Source organism: Artemia franciscana, chromosome 9 (genome assembly GCF_032884065.1).
Source record: "Artemia franciscana chromosome 9, ASM3288406v1, whole genome shotgun sequence".
NCBI lineage: Eukaryota > Metazoa > Arthropoda > Branchiopoda > Anostraca > Artemiidae > Artemia > Artemia franciscana.
In genome coordinates, this window is record NC_088871.1 from 17,333,253 (window position 1) to 17,357,149 (window position 23,897).

Genomic DNA, 23,897 nt, shown 5'->3' on the forward strand with positions numbered 1-23,897 from the left:
ATTGGAATTGCCATAGCCGTAAACCCCATCTGGAAGAATTACAGCCACCCATCTCGACAAACAAGGATGATGATTTATAAAGATTAAAAGCAGAAGAGTGTATATGAATTTATGTCTAGGGTGGGGTAAATGTTAAACAAAAAAAAAAACTTACCGCTTGGGGGAATTACAAGTATAAGAAATTGTGGGAAATCTGAAAAATAATTTTAGATTTTGGATTGAGGCTAAGTTTGACAGGCTCTAATCCTTCAACCCTATTTACATGACTAGTTAATCCCTAAAGGGTTGACTGTTTTTGATGTGCTTAAATTAAAGTTAGCTGTTTTTTTCAAATGTGTGGTTTGCATGAATACATCTATTTAGTTAATCCTTTTTTAGCTTATCCAGTTAAGTGAACCCATAAAGCTGGTATAATATTTTTCCTTAGACCTTACTAAAATTGTGATTATGTCACTTCTCATACGAAATAGAGACAATGGTAGACATACTGAATAAAAAATTTAAAAGTAATGAGGAACGCCATTCTTCCTTTTCACTATGCCAAAACAAAAAGTGAAGTGGAATGGAGACTTACTCCGAAGGGAGGGATCAAAACAAATTTCAGCGAATTATTCGTCTATATAACCCGTAGTTGTCTTCAGCAAAATAGAAGAAACACTACAAAAAACAATATAAAATCTAACTCCTCTTTCCTTAAAGTTTCTCCTTTTACAAGGTTTTATCTCATTTAAAATATTTTTTCTCTCAGTTTGACATTTCAAGAACAATATGTTTTTTCTTACCGTAAATTGCTATTTTCCTTATTGTATTTCTAGCTGAGCTCACCGCTCAACTCGCTCATCAACCTCTTCCAGATTCTCTAAAGTAAGCTTTTGAACCTGTTTATTCTTATATGTCTCATTCGTTAGACTTTTCAAACAGGTGAAGATCTTAAATATGTCTTACCTTAGCTATATGATATTTCAGTTGCATGCTTCTGTTATCTTTTTAAATTACCGAATATTTTCTTTTATTTATTTATATAAAATACCATCGGTAATTAATTATTCATCAGTTTACCAGAATTATTCTGCCTCTAGCTATAATAGTGAATATATATATATATATATATATATATATATATATATATATATATATATATATATATATATATATATATATATATATATATATATATATATATACATATATATATATATATATATAAATATATATATATATATATATATATATATATATATATATATATATATATATATATATATATATATAAATATATTTATATATATATAGTCTGTTTCCGTATAACTAGTCTGACAATCTTGAATCATGCCTCAGATTTTCCAAGAATAGCAATGTCTTTAAATGAGATTTGAATGAAAATACGTTTTTTTTTCTTTGTAGCGTGTATTTGTTTGTATGTTTGTTTTTTTCAACTAATTGTTGCAATTAGTTTAAGTACTTGTACAACATAACTACTATGTTGTAAAAGTTTTTACAAAATAAATATTTCTTATATTTTGTGTTTTAATCCAGATACGAGTTTCTTGTAATAGCAGAAGAAGAATGGGCTAATGCTAGTACTACTTTCAACTGGATCCCCAAGGATTTTAGTTTGTTTTGTAATCGAACCTTTTATTTATTTTTTATACTTTTTTTAATGTCTGTCTTTTCTTTTTCTTAATTAGTTGTTCCTATATTTTTTTTAATTTGTAATTGTACTTTTCTTCTGTATTTACGAGCTTTATGTACTAATTTTGCCCCATTTTGATAGGTGACGATTTTGACGAGGAGCGCGATCGAACTGCAACACCAGCATCTGACCGTCCAACTCTTCAGCAGGTTATGAAAGAAGAAAAACAGGACTTTGAAGCACGAGTACAATCGCTTACAAGGCGTAAACAGTGGCTTAAAGGTAAAATAAAATAATGGAAAAATAACCCGTGTAAGTTAGCAAAGGGGCATGCTTAATAGCCCTGTTTTTGTGAGAGGGCTAAGATCTTTCGTATAAGCTCTTACTTCTTTCATCTCATAATCCTTTTTTGTTTAATCGAAGTTCTGAGATCTTACAGCTCACTGATCCTAGCAAAAATAAACAAATTCTTCTATTGGAATGTTGAAGAGAGAACTTTGATGAGAGTTTCATGAACGTTTTTAGACCACTGATCAGAAGGAAGAAAAATAATGGCAAAAAAACGGCCTAAGAAGTAAGTTAACTGTAAAAAGATGTAAGATCTTAGAACATTGATTTGGTAAAAAAAAGACCATGTCTAATTCAGCAACCATAGCTGTTATTATAAAGCCCTATTCAGATGCTTTCTGTACAAAGAATAGACAATATCTGCCATGACCTTGAATTAGTAGAGGAACTAGCCTTTTTTATTGTTTTGGGCCGCTGGGACATCCCCAATGAAAAGCTATTTGAAGTGCTTGGGTTTAGTTGCTCCAACACTGGTATGAAAATTTGATAATAAGTTATGGAGAGATTTTTCTCTCTAAAATCCAGCACCTTGACATTCTATCCAATATAGAACCTTTGTCAAAAGCTAAAGTAGTTAGTTTTGATTTAAAGCTGGAACAAACTGATATGATTATTCATTTGGTTATCCTAGAGCTTTATAATGAGAGTGAATGTCAGTAATGAGGGGTCAATCCATTTCATGACACACATCCATCCATTTCCATAACACACATATTCCTCCATTACCATGACATTCAAATTCCACAATTCCTATGACAGGCATATCCCACCATTCCCATGACACCCATATCCCACCATTCCGACGACAGCCAGCAGGTGTTACTGCTATGTAACGGTATAGTACACCTAAGTCATAAGGAGGGTTAACTTGGTTGCTATGTAATAGGGCTTGTTTACTTTTTGTTGTTGTGTAATATGGAAGAGATGTAGAAATGTAGGTGCTTTGTACGTAATGAGACTTGTTGGAGTCCGCCAGTCAAGCGGGGAATCCGTGATTGTAACTGAGGGGGACACACACATGGGTGTTACGTAATAATGGTGCACACTAGGGATGTGACGGAAATTTGCGTGACATTTGGGTGATGTAATCTTACGTTACTTGCCAGATTTATTGTTTTTCACAATGCTGTTTCGTTTTTCTAAAGTTGAAGCGTCATCTTGGAGCTTATCAAAGAGCTTTCTTGGTTTGTCATTTTCTCTTGTTCTTCCTAGTCGCCTAGTCTCAATAAAATCCTTGATTTTTAAGTTGGCACCTAAGCTGTTCTTTCGGCAAAGTTCAATGATTACTTGTGACTCTATTACATTAAGATTATCAGACTCAGGAATTTCCGCTAAGACCAAGTTACGTCGCTTTTCTTCCCGTAATTTTTTCTCCTTTTCAGCTAATAGAAGCGTTTCGATTGGGTTGATTGCGTAGGCTGCGGTTGGTATGTGGTTGGCTTGCACCAAAATCGACTGCTCCATTTTGTGCCACATGGGAATACAGTGCTTGATCGCCAGAATTTGGAATTGATCGTCCCTGTTCATTTGGATTGATGGTTTTCGTGCGATCTGCCATTATCCTAACTTGTAGCTGCAGATGGGCTACATTCTGCTTGGAGCAGGAGTGACAGATACCCAGGAGAAATGGAACCACTTCGTGCAGGTACGGCATTGAATTCCGCCTTGAGCTCTTGTAACATTTTTCTTACATTTGGGACATGGATCACCAGCCATTTCTCAGAAAAATCGTGTATATTGTTGTTTCACTATTCCGCTATCAGTTCGCTTGCAAGCACAAGTCGCTGCCTGTAGGAAAGGTTAATAAAAATCCGAGAATGTCTATCTCAAGTGCGCGCGCCGAGCGCTGAATGAATACTCAAGCTACTGAAATCACCCTGGAACAAGCGAAGCGTAAGGACCCTCTCACCTATTCCCCGAAATATACGGGTAGCTAAATTCCGGTGGGTACAGTGCGGTGCTCCCGGAGGGTTCTTTCCTCTCTTCGTCTTGTTCTGAGGAAAAATCAGCGTCTTAATGAGTGGAGGAAAAAAACAACTATATGATTTTGGAAGTATAGATGGCGAGCCAGTCTACTTGAGAAAAAAGATGGCGCTAATGAAAATACCCAGAGAGAAAGACCTATTCTAGGGACTAGAGAAATTCTCTCAAATAAATTTAATTATAAATCTATCATTAGAGGGCACATAAACTATCATTAGAGGCTATAATTAGCAATTTTGAATTGAAGGTTGATATTATATGCATGTTGAACCAGAGATACAATTTGAACTGCTTTATTTTAGATGATTTGAACTCTTTTATATCAAGAAATAAAATTGCTTGAAATAAAAAAATTTTTGAAAAAAAAAATTATTCAGTTGCCAGTCCGTTGGAATGTTCAGCTGTGAATTTATGTTTTTGCCAGAGATGAGATAATCCAAAGAATGAATTTAACTTACAAGAGTGGAACCCGGTGCTAGTGTCGAAAATAACGTCAATGCTATCTAGCTTATGGCGTCTCATGGAATTTTGTCAAGTTTTGTAATCAATGAAGATGTTTGAGGTAGAATAACCAAGGCCCAGGGTGCTTTTTTTGCAATTTAAAAAGTTTGAAAGAACAGGAAGATAAGTTTGGGAGCCAAGATTTGAATATTCAAAGCTACAGTAATGACAGTAGTCAAGTATGGTTCTGAAACATGGATGCTTGGTTAGACGGATGAGGATTCCTTGGGTGTTTTCCACAATTGGCTCCGAACTCTTTTAGGTATCCACCTGACTGATCGTATTTCAAACTTTGATGTATAAAGAAAAATGTGGTTCTATCCCACTTTCTAGGGATGTAATGAGAGGAAGTTTGAGATGGGACATGATTTGCGGATGAAGGAGGGCAGATTCTCAAAGAGCGTCTTTGTTGGCCAGTCATTTGTCAATCGAAATGCAGGTCGTCCCCAACGTCTATCCGAGATTTTGTATTATATAGGCAAGTTAGATCTGGGAAGAGAATGAAAGTTTATTCGAAGTCAAATATTCCGGTTAAATTTACAAGGATATGGATCCAATTGAGAGGAAAGGGTCTATCGGGGGGGGGAGAAGCAACTTTAAGAAATTTAGGGGAAGTATAGAAGCAAAGAATAATTACCCGTTTTGCAATGCGGAGGAGGGTGTATTGGGCCATTTTCTTCCGAGGTCTCGCTAGCCATCTCAGATTAGTGCCAATGGGCTGGAATGAAATTTTGATTATGGTACTTCTTGGTATTCTTACATCAACAATTTAATGGTGGTAAATTTTGTGTTGAAGGCAATAGAGGTTAGGCACTGGCATTGCAATTAGAGATACATAGTGTTATGATCAGATTTTAATGCATTTGTAGTTAGACGAATATAATGACGACTTATGTATATGGCCCTCGGCTCCTCTAATAATAATTATATGCATATTATTATATTGGAAACTCTCTATTTAAAGATTATCATTAACACGTTAAAGTGACAGGATAAAGATAAGTGGCAAGAGCATAATGTGTGGTTTTAGAATACGGTTTAATTCCTTGTACTAAACAGGATTCGATACCTACGTTTTCTTAGTTTTTGTGGCCAATTCTTGTTCTTCTTTTTGAAATGTAGTCATTCTTCATTCTTTTTTAAGTTCAAGAAAGGGCAATCCCTTAGATGTTCTTGCAGACTTGTCAGGAAAACTTCGAAAATTTGCTGAAATGAAAAATCATCTGTGCAATTTGGCAGCTTTGCGAGTCCAGTGTAGTGCTACCTGCTTTGATTAAAAACCTTGCCGATACAGGGGGTGTAAAATTTTATTCTCTTTTCAATCAAATTTCACAGTCAAACCACAAATTTTCAATAGCTCAATAGTGGTCAGTCGATACTGAGACTCGCAAAACGGTTTTAAATTATCGAATACACTTTGCTCATTTTCCATGCTGAAACGCTTGTGTAAACACAAAAAAAAACGAGCGATTACTTCACCATAGAATGGCAGTCTATGAGCTTGAAACTTCTTTCCTCCTCGTTCTTTCTTCCTTTCATTTCTTTCATTCATTTCTTAATTCTTGGTGTGTCCAGCTAACCAATTCCGCTGGAGGAAATCAAACTTCGATTTTTTATGGTACTTGGTATTCACCAAGTGACATATACCGATCGCAAATTCTGTCGGTCTGTCTGTCCCGGTTTTGCTACTTTAGGCACTTCTAGGTAAGCTAGGACGATGAAATTTAGCAGGCGTATCAGGGACCGGACCAGATTAAATTGGCCAGTTTAATCGGAAAAATCAGAAAAAAATGAGGTATTTTCAACTTACAAACGGGTGATCGGATCTTAGTGAAATCTGATGTTTGGAAGGATATCGTGTCTCAGAGTTCTTATTTGAAATCTCGACCGGATCTGGTGACATTTGGGGGAGTTGTGGGGGGACCTAAAATCTTAGAAAACACTTATAGTGGAGGGATCGGGATGAAACTTGGTTGGAAAAAATCAACACAAGTCCTAGATACGTAATTGATATAACTGGAACGAATCCACTCTTTTTTTGGGGGAGTTGGGGGGGGGGGTTAATTCTGAAAAATTAGAATAAAGGGTTAATTTTAACTTACGAAGGGGTGATCGGATCTGATTGAAATTTGATGTTTGGAAGGAGATCTTGTCTCAGAGCTCTTATTTTAAACCCCGACTGGACCTGGTGACTTTAGGGGGAGTTGGGAGGCCCACCCAAAATCTTGGAAAACGCTTAGAGTGGAGGGATCGAGATGAAACATTTTGGGAAAAATAAGCACAAGTCCTAGATATGTGATTGACATAACTAGACCGGATCCGCCCTCTTTGGGGGAGTTGGGGGGGGGGTTAATTCTGAAAAATTAGAAAAAAAGAATTATTTTTAACTTTCGAAGGGGTGATGGGATCTTAATGAAATTCGATGTTTGGAGGGATATCCTGTCCCAGAGCTGTTATTTTAAATCCCGACCGGACTTGGTGACTTTGGTGGGAGTTGAGAGAGGGGCTAAAATTTTGGAAAACGTTAGAGTGGAGGGATCGAGATGAAACTTGATGGTAAAAATAAGAGCAAGTCCTAGATATGTGATTGAAATAACTAGACCGGATCTGCCCTCTTTGGGGGAGTTGGGGGCGGGGGGGGGCTATTTCTGAAAAATTAGAAAAAATGAGTTATTTTTTACTTACGAAGGAGTGATCGGACCTAAAATCTTGGAAAACGCTTAGAGTGGAGGGATCAGGATGAAACTTGGTGGAAAAAATAATCACAAGTCCAAGATAAGTGATTGACATAACCGGAACGGATCCACTCTCTTTGGGGGTCTGGGGGGAGGATTAATTCTGAAAAATTAGAAAGAATGAAGTATTTTTAACTTACGAAGGAGTGATCGGATCTTAATGAAATTTGATGTTTGGAAGGATATCGTGTCTCAAAGCTCTTATTTGAGATCCCGATTGGATCTGGTGACATAGGGGGGAGTCGGTGGGGGGGGGGGGCTAAAATCTTGGAAAACGCTTAGAGTGGAGGGATGGGGATGAGACTTGGTGGGGAAAATAAGCAAAAGTCCTAGATACGTGATTGACATAACCGGAACGGATCTTTTCTCTTTGGGGCAGTTAGGGGGGAGGGTTAATTCTAAAAAATTAGAAAAAATGAGAGTAAACTGATAGGGAAGAATAACCACAAGTTATAGATACGAAATTGACATATTGGAACGGATCCGTTCTCTTTGGGGGAGCTGGGGGTTGTTAATTTGGAAAAATTAGAAAAATTAGGTATTTTCATCTTAAGAACGGGTGACCGAATCTTAACGAAATTTGATATTTAGAAGGAACTCATGTCTCAGAGCTCTTATTCTAAATCCCGACCAGATCTGTTGACATTGGGGATGGCTGGAGGGGGAAACTGGAAATCTTGGAAAACACTTATAAATGTCGTAGATACGTGATTGACATAACCGGACTGGATCTGCTCTCTTTGGAAGAGTTAGGGGGTGGGGCTCAGTGCTTTGGCGATTGGATGATAGCTAGCCCCCTCCAACTTCCCCCCCCCTTCGAACTCGTCTGATCTATACTTTATAGTGATTTTGTTCAGTATAGTTAAACGTCCAATAGCTATTCATTTGGTGATCAAACGAACTCCCACAGTTTCTGGGGAAAAGGCTGTAAGTTACAAAATTTACCTTTTTATGCATAGTATTTGTTATTTGGAAGTGTTTAGACATTTTTTTGGGGAGGGGGATTGGGAATTTTTCCGGGAAAAATTTAAAATCAATAAGAATAAAAAATACATGCAAAATGCAGAACTATTATAAAGGCAACTTCTTTTTTTTACCAAAGAGAAACATTTTACTTGTACAAAATCTCTTGATACGGGTTTAATTCCTCCCAAAAAATAAGCTTTTTAATAGGTCTCCAGAAACTGCATTTGCTTGTCTTCCTAGATTTGTCGCTCAGCATTCGTTGTCCCGGCTATTAAAAGGTGGTATATTTTCTTCACAGAAATAGTGAACTTGATTGGATTGCCAAAATGTTCCACGAAAACAAGTTGACTTAATTAAAAAGATGCTTACACCGCTTACTAGCAGTAATTTATAGTTCACATTTTTGAAATGTTTTGATTTTTTAAAACAATTCGTAATTATATGTTTAGGCCAACATTTTTTTTTCTACTACAGATTATGGACGGCCATGCCTTGAGTTTGGACATCCATGCTTTGAGTTTGGACAGCCAGGGGCGTATGTAGGGGGTTAGAAAGAAATCCTGAATTTCTTTCAATTTCTGGGTACTTTCTATTCAAATTATCAAATTTTTTATAACCCCCCCCCCTCTCCAGAAAAGATAAAATCCAGTGTGTGCGTCTATTGACGGCCTAAGATGTTTTTCCCCTAATTAATCTCGAATATTTAGTTTAAGCTTGTAATTATTTTGTTTAATTGGTACGATGGATGTTTTTAATTTTCTGTGTCCTGTTCTATTGCTATCCAATCTGCTCTCGTTAATTTTTTTTTTTCTACGGCACGAAAAGCAAATTTCATCCATTTTCCTTCGATTTTGAACTCGTTTTATCAGATGATATTTTAAAAATCTCAATACTGGCCAAGGGTTTATTATAATTGTAAATTCTTCCTTGTGTAAAAAAAAGATTTTGATTTCTTTATCTTTTCAGACTGGGAGAGCCTTAGAAGTCCAGATCGAAGCTGACAAAGAATGGTCCTAAGTTGCCTTTCACCGGTTTAAGTTTTTCCACTTGTTGAAGTTCATTTTGAGTGTTCATTATTATCTGATAATTTAAGCGTTAATGTTCGAATTCATACTCGGAAGTAGTCATTAAGTTGTGCTGTACATTTCTGTAGCAACTGGAATCTGATAAATTTTATTTAATATCCTCAAAATTGTCATTTCCTTTATTTAAGCATGTTGAGGCTGATGAATTCACATATTGACTAAAAACGAATTCATAATAGTAATAAATTCATAAGATAATAGTAGAGCCTCAAGTATTTTCCAAGATAATTCATCTATGAATATTTACGTCCAAAGATAGAAATTACTAATGTGAATGAATACCAGTATCAAATAATACGGACATCTTATAATAGTGCAATCTGGCGCTAATGTCGACCAAAAATCCTAACTGCCATCTAGTGTTGGGCGTAAAGTTAGCTTTTTTCAGTGTTTTATAACTGTACTGTCTAATTTCAGTTTCTGAGAAAAACAATTCAAAAGCTTGAAAAGGTGGTAAGAGATACCAACAGTTAGATGGTGCTTTTTTTGACGCTAGTGCCAGTTTCTACTCTCAGTTGTTCATTCTCTTAGACTAATATATTAACAAAATATGTAAATGCGAAAAAAAAGTGTCAGCGCTTAGACAGCTTTCCCTGGTAACTTAGTTCAAAATGTAATTTGAAAGATTCTCATGTATTTTTTTAACTCAACAATTTGGTATATGTATTAATTGAAGCCATTAGCAGCAGTAATTATTGCAAAGTTGAACACTTTTAGACTTTATACAAGAAAGTTCCTTTAATCTCTGGATCGTTTTTGGTGAAGGTGGAATCAAAGACGAGTTTTGGTTGTGACGTCGCTAGAAATTAGGGATAATGTTGTATTGATGAGTAAGAAATATCGTTGGTATGTTGTATTCACCTAATGCATGGTATAACATATCTTCGTCTCGAATCTTATGAACCACTATTTCTTTGGTAATCATGTGAAAAATATTTATAGAGAAAGTGAAATGCAAGGAGAATATGTTAATTGTTTGCGATCATTTGAGATGATTGCTGGCTTCTCAAGGAAAAATGAACTAGTTAAAAATATTGTGGATCTGAAGCTTTGGAGTCACAAAGCTGTGACTCCAAAGTTGACTGCTACTGTGACTCCAAAAGCTGAGACTGTTCTTTTTAGTAGCTTGACATTTCAGACAAGGCAACAATCTCGTTCTGGGTTCTTTTTACGGATTGAAAATTTGGCAGAGCAACAAGAGGTAAAAAAACAACTGGCTTCTCTTTTTAAAACGTACTCTATGTATCCAGGCTGCCAAACGGCATATCTGCAATATCTCAGAATCAATCGAGAGTAATATTTTGAAACTTTAATAAAAGTTTGAAGGGGATGTTGAACTTAAAAGCACTGTGTGTATCTCGGTTTTCAAAAGGGCGTATCTACATTATTTCAGGAAGTGCTAAGATTATTAAGTTACAATTTTAAGGAAATGTCAATTGGGACGTACAACTAAATTAAAACACACCCTGAAAATTTAAGCAATAGAATAACAAAATTGATATAGAGTAGGACTGTCCTGTACGGGCGAAGTGGATTAGATCTCAGCTTAGTGATACGAGACCCAGAGTTTGAACCCAGCTTTGGTAATACATTGCGGGGCTAACGTAAGAACCTTAGTAGTCAAGAAGCGTCGTCAATCCTATGTTGTAGCATATATACAGTAGGTCAAAAAAGTGCCATTTTCTAGAAGTATCGGTTTTTTGAAAAAATCGTCTAGTTATTACCCACGAAAAGAAAATATAAAAAAAAAGAATCAAAAGTGTCATATTTGGCAACGATTGCTTGCAAACTGAAATAAAAAATTTGTAAAGTCGTAGGACCTTGAAACTAATCAAAAATATTGTTATTTGTGCTTGCTTACTTGTGGCGGGAATTAGGCGTTTCTACTTCGCCCGGCATCGATGCTCTTTTATACCTCCCCAGATTAAACTAAAAATATTATTATCTTGTACTGATAGATAAATATGCCATCAATTTTCTATCTTTAAAAGGATGCATTGTAGGCTATTGAGCTCTGAAGCACAATCAGCAGAAGATAATTGATCACAATAGGTTTCAATTAGTGTTTTTAAACCCAATTCAATACTTGCCTATTGAACGCCAAAAAGTAAACGGAAAACTTATTATAATGTGAGGAAGACGTATCAAGCTATGGCATCCCGTACCTGTTTGGCTATGAAAGAGTACGAACGGAAAACTTATTATAACTATATTAACTGTGATCAACGGTTGCTTATTGTAACTTCTTTTCTTTGCATTTTTTTTCGTTTGATGACTATATCGTTATCGCTAATATATAAATATTTACAAGGCAAGTTATATTCCCCCCCCCCAGTGGGGGACATCAGGGGAGGGGGCTGTGCCCCCACTCTAGATTTTCAAAGATACTTGTTTTATGGGTATTTTCATTGTAAAATGCCTTTGTGGAATATAAAAAGACTATAAAATTTTCCCTCCTAGATATTTGAAACTATATCCCCTTCCCCGTAATTTTGTGCAAATTGATGTCGTTGATCCCACACCCTCTACTGCTTGCGTTTATAATAAGATTTGGTTCAAAGATAACGATTAAGATCTTGTCTTATGTATTCAAATTTCTTCAGACATCTTAGTATAGTATGTTTATTTCGGAAATGAAGCGTAAGGTGGGCTTGACTTTTTTTATTATTATATGGCAACGCATAGATTACAAAATTAGTCGTGTTATTTTTGGCGTATGATGATGAATTTTTTATTTAGTTTTGTTATGCCATTTTCAAGACCGTCTTTTTTTTGTTTTTAAGAAGTTTCTTAGTAATATTTGTTTTCGTTTGTAGTGTGATTCGGATCAAGCATAGTGGTGTCATGGAGGTTGTGGCAGGGTGAAAGGGGGCTGTGTCCTCCCTTGTCGCTTCTTTGGAAACAATCCTTGCCCTTCCCCCCTCTTTTATTTCTGTGAATTGGCACTCCTGGGGGTATCTTAACTACCCCATCCATTGAAAGTCTCATCCCCCATGCGAAGTTCCTTCATGGAAAGATCCTCCCACGTAACCCCTCAACTCTCCACCCCCAACCAAAAAAAAATACCCCGGAAACGTCTGTACACTTCCCAGTAACCATTACTATATATAAACACAGGTCAAAGTTTGTAACTTGCAGCCCCTCCCGCGGGGACTGCGGGGGAGTAAGTCATCCCCAAAGACATGGTTGTTGAGTTTTTCGACTATGGTGAATAAAATGGCTATCTCAGGATTTTGATCCGGTGACTGTTGGGAAAAAATGAGCGTGGGAGGGGACCTAGGTGCCCTCCATTTTTTTGGTCACTTAAAATGGACACTAGAACTTTTAATTTCCGTTAGAATGAGCCCTTTCGCGACATTCTAGGACCACTGAGTCGATACGATCACCCCTGGAAAAAAAAATACGCATCCGTGATTTGTCTTCTGGCAAAAAATGTGAAATTCCACATTTTTGTAGATATGGGCTTGAAACTTCTTCAACAGGGTTCTCTGATACGCTGAATCTCATGGTGTGATTTTCGTTAAGATCGTGTGACTTTTAGGGGGTGTTTCTCCCTATTTTCTAAAATGAGGCAAATTTTCCCAGGCTCGTAACTTTTGATGGGTAAGACCAATCTTGATGAAACTTATATATTTAAAATCAGCATTAAAATGCAATTCTTTTGATGTAACTATTGGTATCAAAATTCCATTTTTTTTAGTTTCGGTTACTATTGAGCCGGGTCGCTCCTTACTACAGTTCGTTACCACGAACTGTTTGATACGAATTAAAACTTGCTCCAGGTGAATTCCCTGAGGAGCTCTACTTTCAATAGAAACAGAAGAGAAAGTACGACACTCAAAGGACAGTTCCCACCAACCAAATAACAATGGTCCAAGGAACGACTCGGTGGTCAAACTTATATCTTTCACAACTCTGAATATTGAGATTTTATTAAGCCTGAAAAAAGTCTGTACATGTATTACGAAAGATTGTAAAAACAAATGCACAAAAACACATTTTTGATGTGTTTTTTAAAGTTTTATGTCCCTCCAAACAAAGGTCCTGGACACAGCCTTGAAGATTATATATCAATGTCTACCTCCACCCTCTCCTCGTCTCTCTCTTATAGCTAAATATGTATCATAGGCAGCGCAATACCGTTGCCTAAGTAAAGAGCGATATGGGCACAATATTATATTTATTTATTTTTTTGGTTTTAGATCAGGGCACTTTGTATAGAAGGAGTTGTAGAAACTTTGAAAAGTGGTGTTGGTCTCTTGTAAAAAGAGCAAGTTTCAGGGATTGCAACTTTTAAATAGTCGTAGGGATAGCACTACAACATTTTTTTTTTTTTTTTTTTTTTTTTTTAATGTCAATGTATGTCTAGTTTCGTATGTCATCTATCGTATGTTTTTCTCTTTCTCTAAAATTCTAGATTATACAAAATTCGCTATTTTGAATTAGGCCTTGTTTAAATTTACAGCTCCAGTTGAAACCTAGGAAGCAGTGGCGTCAATCGACGAAAATGTTGGCGGATATTAAAATGTATGTTTCATTATCCAGGGATGTGAGAATTGTCGGTTTGGTCAATAAAATATAAAGACATCTTTCAACCAAAAACTCTAACAGCAGGCATCTGTCGAGGTATAAATAGTCATCTCTCCAACTGATACCACTACCAGAAAGGTTTTTAAGTACATAAATTCACCCCTTCCTCTTCACTCCTCACCCAGCACATATTTCGAATAGGCATGTCTGATTTATTTCCATACCGTTTATGACACCGAATATTGATATCATCTAGAGATGAATAAAAAGAGAGAACCACGTTCTTTGAAATAGTCAGGTCCTTACGTCCCTACAGCACTACAACGGCTTATTAAAAATAATAATAATGAAAGCTCAAACACCTGCAGGAAATACAGTTTTAACAGCTGATTGGAATGTGGACTTTTTTACCTCATGCCTACCAGATAATGATGCATGTGACAACGGCACTGGAAGAGCAAAATGAACAGAAAAATCAGACTTGAAACCATAGAATAGACATTCTGTACAATTTGTTCATGAATTTCTTCCGCCGAATAACTGATTCTCTAGCCATAAATTCATCCAACTAGGGATAAAACACAGCTGACGGCCTAAGACCACAACATCACATTTGTAATGGTTCATGCTTATTTCATTTAGTCTTGCCCTTTTCTCCATCTTTCTTTTTTTGAATCATAACTTAGCGTTCCCAAAAGCTGGGCTAAAGTACCATCCGAAACTGAAAAGCTCCCATCATCATCTTACAATGTAACAGATTTCGTCGGCTAATATGTTTCATACCCTTTGACGATTTCCACTGCCAGACCGAAAATAGCTCAATAGATGTCATTCACATACATTATGAAGAGAAGAGGGGCAATTGGAGGACCACTAAGAACAACGATGTAAACTTGGCGGTCTCTCTGTTTCACACCTTTCAATTTCACACACACACTGTTAAACGTATAATATGACTAAATATTGTCCCGATGGCCCTACCTCCTCCCTTCAGACCAGCTTGGCAAATGGTTTATCTCAAAAGTGTGGAAATGCCATTTACACATTTAGGCATAGCAGCAATGAAATATTTGAAGTTGAGTCATTTTATCTGTAATTTACCTCAAATATCCGTTAATTTTGACAACTCATCCAGAATACATAATGCATCACTATTAAGATTTGGCAAAATAACAGTTATCCTTTCTGAATCAGCTTCAAACGGCGATTCTTCCTTATTTGACAGTTTTGCTCATAATAGATTTTTTGAATTTTTGGTTACTATTAACTGGAGTTCATTCTTTACTAGGTTACAGATGCTGCTGGAAAAAAGAATATTTTTTGGGGGGTTTGCGTATACAATGAATTGTTGGTACTGAAAAATAAGTTAAAACTGATGGCAATCCTGAAACAAACTTCAAAATCAGCTGGAACCGTAAAATATCCTGCAGAATAATGTTAGAGCCATGACAAGGCTATAAATGTTCGAAAAATATCAACTACAAACAAACCCGCTAGCTAGGAAGGTATCATTATAGGCAGCACAATAGCGCTGCCTGAGTAAAGAGCGATGTTGGCACAATGTCTCATTTTTCGCTTTTTTTCGGGAGGGGGGTCTTAGACCAAGGCACTTGGTATAGAATAATTTGTCATAATCCTTCAAAAGGGGTCCATTCGACTGGAAATTGGAAAGGCTAGTGCCCTTTTTTATAATCGCAAGTGATTGGAGGACAACCAGCCCACTAAAGCCCGTCCTTTCTCCAAGCACATCCAATCAAAATTTTGAGATGGCCGTTTTGTTCAGCGTAGTTGAAAGGTCTGGAAATCATGTCTTTGAGGATGACAACCCCACAGAGCCCTCAGGGCATGGTTTGTAAGCTATTCCTTGGGGGTATATAAGGTTTTCAAAGAAAGGGTGGTCGTATAAGCAGTGGAAAGGGCTCACTAGATTGGTATTCCGAAGTTCTAGTGCCTTTTTTAAGAGTGAAAGTAATCTAGGGCAGCTACCCCCTCCCCCCGCACGTCCTATTTCTCCGAAATGCATCTGATAGAAATTGTAAGATAGTCATCTGATAGAAATTTTAGGATAGTCATCTGTTCAAAATATAGTCAAAAATTATGTGTAAAGCAAGTGTGATGCCTAAGTAAAGAGCGATGCGTGCACAATCTGTGATATGTATATCTATTTTTTTTATTTTTTTTAACGAGGGCACTTCGTCTAGAAAGAGCTGTCGTAGAAACTTCAAAAGGGGCTCATTCGATTGGAAATTACAAGTTCTATTTCTCTTTCTAAAAGTTGAAATCAATTGAAGGGCAACCTCCCGCTCCCCCATCATTTCCCCAAATACATCCAATCAAAATTTTTAGCTTGCCATTTTGTTCATTGAAGTTTAAAGGTCCAGTAATTTTGTCTTTGAAGTTTGCCCCTCCCTTCGAGAGCCTTTAGTGCAAGAGTTGAATATTATCCCCTGGGGGCATATAAGGTTTTATGGAAAGGGCGGTCGCATAAACTTTGGAAGGGGCTCATTGGATTCGAAACTGAAAGTTCTAGTGCTCTTTTTAATAGTCGAAAGTGATTTAAGGGCGACTAGTCTCCCCCCCCCTTAATTATATTTGAAAGGTCCAGTAATTATGTATTTGGAAATGACAACCCCCCCCCCCCCCTTCACGGTCTTCAGGGCAAGGGTTATAAGTTATATTAGTTGCAAATTGTTCACATTTAAGGCTTTGGTAAAGGGTCGTCCTAGAAACTTCGAATGCGGCACGATCAACTGGAAATCAAAAGTCCAGGTGTCCTTTTTAAGAGTCAAAAGTGATAGGAGGGCAACTAGCCCCCTCCATCTCTTTTTTCCCCAAATGAACCCGGCAGAAACTTTGAGATAGGCATTTTGTTCAAAATAGTCGAAATATCATATAAATAAATCTTCGGGGTTGAAATAGCCCTTCAGAACCTGGGGACAAGGGTTATAAGTTATGCCCCGAAGGCATAAAAGGATTTTATGGAATGGGTGGCCGTATAAACTTTGGATAGGACATGTTTGATTGGAAGTTATAGTGCTCTTTTAAGAGTCGAAAGTAAATTTGGGACAATCTTCTCACGACCATCATTTTTCAAAAACAAGCATTTAATCCTATTGTAATGGTTGTGATGGATTTACTTATAGAAGATCAAAAGTCTCACAGAATTTCCATCCATACAAACAATAATACTCCTTTTCATCCAATCGAAATTCTTTAATAGTAAAGTTAATAAGGATTTTTTACCAAAATTACTATTCATCGCCAATTTTTTAAGTAGATTCAAATTTTATCCCAAATTGAAATTATAAATTTAAACTAGGACGATACCAATCAACGTATAATTATTGATTTACACAAGGACTGGTACTGGTTCTAAGGGACTGGTACCTCAAACTATACCTTGATTAGGCCTGGGTACGATTTGGAAAAAAATCAGAAGTTAAATAAAAAAATAGCTTTTCAACTGAAAGCAAGGAACAGATTTGAAACCTATTTGAACAGATTATTCTTTATATGAAGGGGACTGTCTCCTCCTGAGATCCTTACTATTTACTGAAGTTGGGCCTTAGTCCAAACTTTTGAAGAAAATTTACAATTAGAAAAAAGATTTCTCGAAGTACTAAAAAACTTTTGTTTAATGAGCAAGGTGATAAGAAGGGGGCAGTTCCCTTTATATACGAATTTCATGAAAACTGTAGAGTTTTATGAATGCAATATTTTTGGTCACGCAGATAAAGGATCAACATTTCAATGATTCCTGTTTGGATTTTCATGGGTAATCAAACGGTTCGTGGTAACAAACTACAAGTAATAAAGGAACCGTCTCCATAGTAACCGAAACTCTAAAAAACGGAATTTTAATACCAATAAATATATCAAAAGAATTAACTTATTATGCTGATTCCGAATATATAAGTTTCATTAAATTTAGTATTACCCATCAAACACTACGAGCCCAAGAAAATTTTTCTTATTTAAAAAAAAAGCCCCTTGAGGCCATAGAATTTTATTAAAAATCACACCATCAGATTCAGCGTATCAGAGAACCCTACTGTAGAGGTTTCAAGCTTGTGTCTGCAAAAACATGGAACTCGTAGTTTTTGCCAGAAAAAAATGTCACGGATGCGTGTTTGTTTGTTGTTTTTTATTCCCAGGGGTGATCTAATCGACTCAGTGGACCTAGAACGTCGGGAGAGGGTTCATTATAAAAAAATAAAAGTTCTAGTCCCATTTTTCAGTGATCAAAAAATTGGAGGGCAACTAGGCCTCCTCCCACGCCACTTTTTTCCCAAAATCGTACGATCAAAATTTTGAGATAGCTTTTTTGTTTAGCATAGTTAAAAGGCCCAATAACTATGTCTTTGGAAATAAAATGACACCCTACAGCCCCTGGGGAAAGGTTTTTAAGTTATAAAATCAGCCCATTGTTTACATATAGTATTTGTTTTTGGGAAGCATGTGTACATTTTTCGGGTGGGGAGGGGAGGACGAATTTTCTAGTGGGATGATTTTACGCGGGGAGAATTTTCCATGAAGAGGAAAGTTTCAAGGGGGTGAACGGTTCAGAGAAAATTTTACACTGAGTGAATTTGCCAGAAATCCTACACGTAATTTCCGTGTCTAGTTTTCTCTTTCTCGATTGGATTTTACGCGTGGAGATGTTAAGGGTAATTGTCTGGGGTAAATATTTCACCAAAATTGCATTGTCCAGAGGATATTTCTGTGGGGAGAGGATTTTCCCGTGTAGGTGGAGCCAAGTATCTGGGCGTTATTAAAAAACAATCAGAAATTAAGTTTTAAAAAATAAGTTTTTTTCAACTGAAAGTAGAACACAGTTTTACAGTCAAAAGAAGAAACATGGCTCGATAAAAAGAAAACTTGACTGCACAAGCTCAGATAGTCCTCTCTAATATAGACTACGAAACTTGTCTTTAACTTACACACTCTAGGCTCTGGCTCAGTTGCTAGCGGAAACAATCCTTTTTGGCTTTAGGCAAGAAATGTGTGAAGTTTTCCAAAATATAATGTTATATTCATCAATCCAGGCAGAGGTCCACACTTTCTGTAAAATCTGCAGAATTATGGCCCTTATCACTTTCTAGCACTTGGTCAAAATCAACGGACGTTACCCCCCCGCTCCCAGATAAAAATAGCTGAGGCTATGCTTATGTTTCAACTTAAACGTTGTCTTCGTGTGCCTGTTGACTGGAAAAAATGTGCTTATACAGGGAAAGAAACAAATATTACTTCGTATAAAGCTTTTAATAAGCAAAATTATTTTTTTCCGACAAAATTGCTCTAAAACTAATAGAAGGAAAAATAATCTCAAATTTTGCGCATAGGGATGATATATTTTCTGTTGTTAGGGGTATTAGAGTTTCAATTTGGGCTATTTGATCCTCGTCTTGCCGTTATCGTTTTGCTGCCATGAGGAGTTGGGGCGTTATTTAACTGCAACGTTACCTTTTGCTGAGGCAACTCTTTTTTCCCTATTGTGCCGTGTTAAGAGTGCCTTACACCTGAACAAGCTATAATAAAAAAATTTTATACCATTTCATATTATCGTAATTTGAAGCATGGAAACACAGACGGAAAAAAGGTTGAGACAAATCATATTTGTGTGGATCCTATGGCACACGGTAAAAAGTAGCCCCACGAGACAACATGAAGGAAAAAATCACACATTGGAGGAAGAGGCACATTGGGGAAGTAAAGACATGAATCAACATGGTCAAAGGCTGACTTAGAGCCAATTGGTGGCTTCTGACATCACGGGTGGTGGATGGGACAATTGTTGGCTAAGGATCTCCACACCTCTCGCAATTTATCGAGCGGCTTGGCACTTAACCGTCTGCCAAACCATAGCCCGGGAGAGAGCTGAAGAGTGTGTCTCCTGATACAAACATGTTACAGTTGAGAATGCATTTTGCGGGGAAAGGTGGTTAATTTCGAAGGAGTTTTTACCACAGGCTTTCAGGAATCCTCCAGCAAAGTATCTTAACGGGGATGGACCAGCTACTCGTGCGGCCATACTAGGTCATACTTAGGAAAGATTCCTAAGGAATTTCATCAGCACGATAATCACAAAGATACCTTTGTGGCTTAGACTACATGAAAAATAAGTTTGGATGCCATGAGAAGCCACTTAATTAGTTATTGTCAAGACAGTGTGTGTCTTGTGTCATCTTAATTTGAATTCCATAAACTACAAGACTAGGTATTGAATTAGAAAAATAATAATGTTTTGGGTTCCTAGGCCAAAGGCTGGAACCATGAAAGTGCAATCAAGATCTTAATGAATTTCTATACTTTGGTGGAATTTTGTGGGTTTATCGTGCCTACCGTCTGGTTTTGTATAGATGTCGTATTTCACATCAGAATCATCAAAGATCGATATTTCAAAAATTTAGCAATGCTTGAATGAAATTTTAAAAATGCGGTGCTATCAAGTACTTACAGGTATTGTTGAAAATTTTACTTTTTTGCTTTATTGTACTCAAATTCACTTTACGAAGTAGTCTATATGATCTTAAGTTAGCTTCAGTACATTAATGTAGATGATCTCAGCTCCTTCAAACATTCATCATAAGACATGTCTCTGGATTGACCATAGTATGATTTTAACCTAAACTGGACTTGCAAAAATATATAATGCTACATTTCTCAATGTTGAAATTCATTACCTTAAATCACACTTCATAGCAGGTTGGACAAATCTTTATGTGTCATGTTGTTCCCCAGTTGTGAGAATTTGCTTGTGATAACTCATGGCTGACTACACAAAACAGCTTTAAACTCTCAGCATAGACAGCAAGACAAATTTTTAGCCAGTTAAAAAATATCACTTATATGGATATTGAGTGGGTTAGGTCCCAAGTCACAAGCTTGCAGGACACCACTAGTGGCTTCACATCTCTAAGACAGCATTGATTAACCTTCTTTAGTAAAAAATATTACGAGATTCAACCTACCAGTCTATACTAATTCCATGCAAGATGAATTTTATTTTAGGTGTGGATGTAGAACTTTCTCTAATGCATCAGTAAGATTAATCAATCAAATATCCACACATAGGCCATGATAAATCAGGTCTTCATTGCATCATATGTCTTCAGTAAATTTGTTTCTACTGACTTCCCTGGTTTAAATCCATGTTGGCTAGGCAATAGTATTCCATTGAGTTTGAGGTGCTTCATGACAAAGCCATTTACCAATTTCTGGGTTTCAGCCACAACAAAAGTAACACTTATGGGACAGTAATTTTCTACTCTGGCTTTATTTCCCTTCTTCAACAAAGGGTAACAAATGCTGTTTTCCAATCTGTTGGCATTTCCTTGGTACAGAGGGAAACTTGGGATAATTGGCATGAGTGGCATGGAAATGTTTTCAGAAACTTCATTCAAAAGATGGGGGTATAGTCTCTCTGACCCAACTGATTTGTTGACATCTAGCAGTTTAATTTGTTTGAGGATATTTAGACTATATGTCTTAATAGGCTGCATTGGATGGGGGATTTGCGTAGATTCAATAGTGGGTAGGTCTGTATCTGATATACTACTAAAAACTGGCAGTTCAGTTCATCTGCAATTTCTCTGATATCTGTTAGTTCAGCTTCTAAAGCAGTAGTTAGTTTAGATGTTGATTGCAAACCAGGTCTTTTACTGGAAACACGTTGCTAAAATTTCTTTGAGTTATCCTTGCATTTGTTGCACTGTCTACCTTGGTTCTACTGCCCTAGCTATGACACATGAATAGATAATAGACATATCTATTAACAAATGAACTAGCCTCCTTTTGATACAATCCTAATAATTACCTTAAATTGCAGCTTGGAGCAATATAAGGTATATCCATCCTTGTGATGCTCCATGAGAAAAAAGAATTCGTTTGGTGTAGATTGTGGCTGTTAGATTAGACTCTTGTGGAGGACTCTGCAGCTTCCCAATTGTAAAGGAATTCCTGGCAGAGCCATTCCCTATCAAGGTGGGACTTGAACATGTCAGTTGAAGTAGCAGAAACTGTTTCTTCAGAGAGCTGGTTCCACATATTGATGATTCTTTGGCTGAAGAAGTGGCTTCTATGTCTACTCGTGGAATGCTGCATGGAGAGCTTCAGAGAATGTCCTCTAGTACCAGAATGCAAGGGCTGTGCAAAGAAACCAGGAAGGGTATTTTTAGAGAGGATTTTTTTGGTTAAAGTAATGTCACCCCTTTTCTGTCGGTATGTCAGCATTGGCAGCTTCAAACAATGTAGTCTTTCTTTGTATGGAAGTTTATTCATGTTGGTAACCATCTTAGTGGCACGACACTGGACATCCTCAAGCAACTTCCTATCTTTTTTGAAGAAAGGGGCTGCCAATGACATTCCAACCTCCAGGCTTGGAAGTACAAGCGCCTTATATAACTTCATAAGAACTCTAGGGTGTCAGCTGGAGATGGTTCTTTTTATGATACCAAGGGTTTTATTTGCAGGAGATGAAACAGACTTAGCTTGGCTGCTAAACTTTAATTGGTGATCTACAATAACCCCAAGATCTCTTTCACCAGAAACAGCAGAAAGGAAGTTGTCTTGAAGGAAATACTTATGATGCTTGTTATTTTTGCCAAAATGGATTACATGGCATTTGTCAACATTGAAAGTCAGAAGCCACATGTTAGCCCATCTTTCTAGACTATCAAGATCTGTTCGAATTGATTGCTGGTCAGAGGGAGTAGCTGCTTTTCCCACTAGTTTTGAGTCATCAGCGTAAAGGGTAATAAGATTTGAAAGAAGGGTGGGTAGTTTGTTAACATAGAAGTTGAAAAGTGTTGGTCGAAGAATAGTGCCCTGGGGCACGCCACTTAATACAGTTTTGGGAGAAGAGAAATGAGGAGTTCCTTGCAAATCAAAAACTCTGACACTCTGTGATCTTTCAGAAAGGAAGCCCATAATCCACTGTACAACACCATTGTTGACACCTGCAGCCCTCAATTTCATTATGAGGAATTCATGACAAACTTTGTCAAACGCTTTGGACAGATCAAGAAGAATCATGTCGACAGGAAAACCCTCATCAAGCAGTGTAGTCACTAATTCATATGTTTGGATAAGGTTAGTGTCCACAGATCTACCAGATCTGAATCCATGTTGTGATGTGGAAAGGATATTATTGACCTCCAGATGTTCAATTAGAGCTTTATTAACAAATCTCTCAAGCACCTTAACAACTGCAGAGGTGATGCTTATAGGACGGTAATTTTCTGCTGAGTCTCTTTTTCCCTTTTTATGGATTGGGGTTATATAAGATGTTTTCCAATCATGCGGTAGTTCCCCATTTTGAAGAGATAACTGGAACAGCATGCACAGGGGGTAGCTGAGAGCTTTTCGACACTCCCTAAGAAGACGTGGATGAACACCGTCTGGTCCCTTTGACTTATTTACATTGAGGTTCTCAAGGCTATTGAAAACCACTACTTCACTTACTGACAGATCAGGCATAGGGAAAAGCACTTCATATGATGGAGGATCTTAATAATGGGGGGACTTAATGCCAAGTTTGCTTCTCAGATAGTCATAGAGCTAAGATAGTGATAGAGCCTATAGTTTTCCAAGTGTTTGGTTAATTTGGTGTGGGTAAATGGCAGGAGTATCTGGGTATTTCTCTTATTAGACCAATACATGGTTTGTTATCTTTTAGCAAGTCACACCTGCTTAGAGTCTCATGCAGGTTGACCAAGGATTTAAAATTGACTTAGGACCATTAGATTGCCTGGAATGAGCAAATACACATGTGGTTAGAAGAACAGTGGCAGCATGTCAAAAATGAAAATGAAGTGCAGACACACATGGTTAGAAGACATGCAACACCAAACATGTGAGCAAGTCAATGAAAATCAACCTGGACAGCAAGAATCAAAACATACCAAAATTGAAAATGATAGCAATGATGATTGGGTTTGGGACTTTGACATGGATAAGGTCATCAATGCCTACCATACCTTTGTTAAAAAACAAAGGTTTGGCAATATGAATTTTGTAATGATGAAAGACAAGCAAACTAAGGGTAAAACAAACTAAATGAATTGAAAATGATTATTAGGTTTTGGATTTCGACATGGATAAGGTCATCAATGCCTA

At 36.9% G+C, this 23,897-nt stretch overlaps 2 protein-coding genes across 2 annotated transcripts in view; both read left to right on the forward strand.

The window, feature by feature from the left end:
- The window catches only part of LOC136031074 (uncharacterized), a 217,251-nt gene that overhangs the window by 89,920 nt on the left and 103,434 nt on the right, over nt 1-23,897 (forward strand). The window lies entirely within an intron of this gene.
- Nucleotides 1-23,897, forward strand: part of LOC136031532 (dmX-like protein 1) — a 158,981-nt gene that overhangs the window by 57,222 nt on the left and 77,862 nt on the right. The window contains 3 exon segments of the mRNA XM_065711202.1: nt 1,775-1,915; nt 14,832-15,037; nt 20,192-20,240. Of these exon segments, the coding sequence (XP_065567274.1) occupies nt 1,775-1,915; nt 14,832-15,037; nt 20,192-20,240 (396 nt within the window).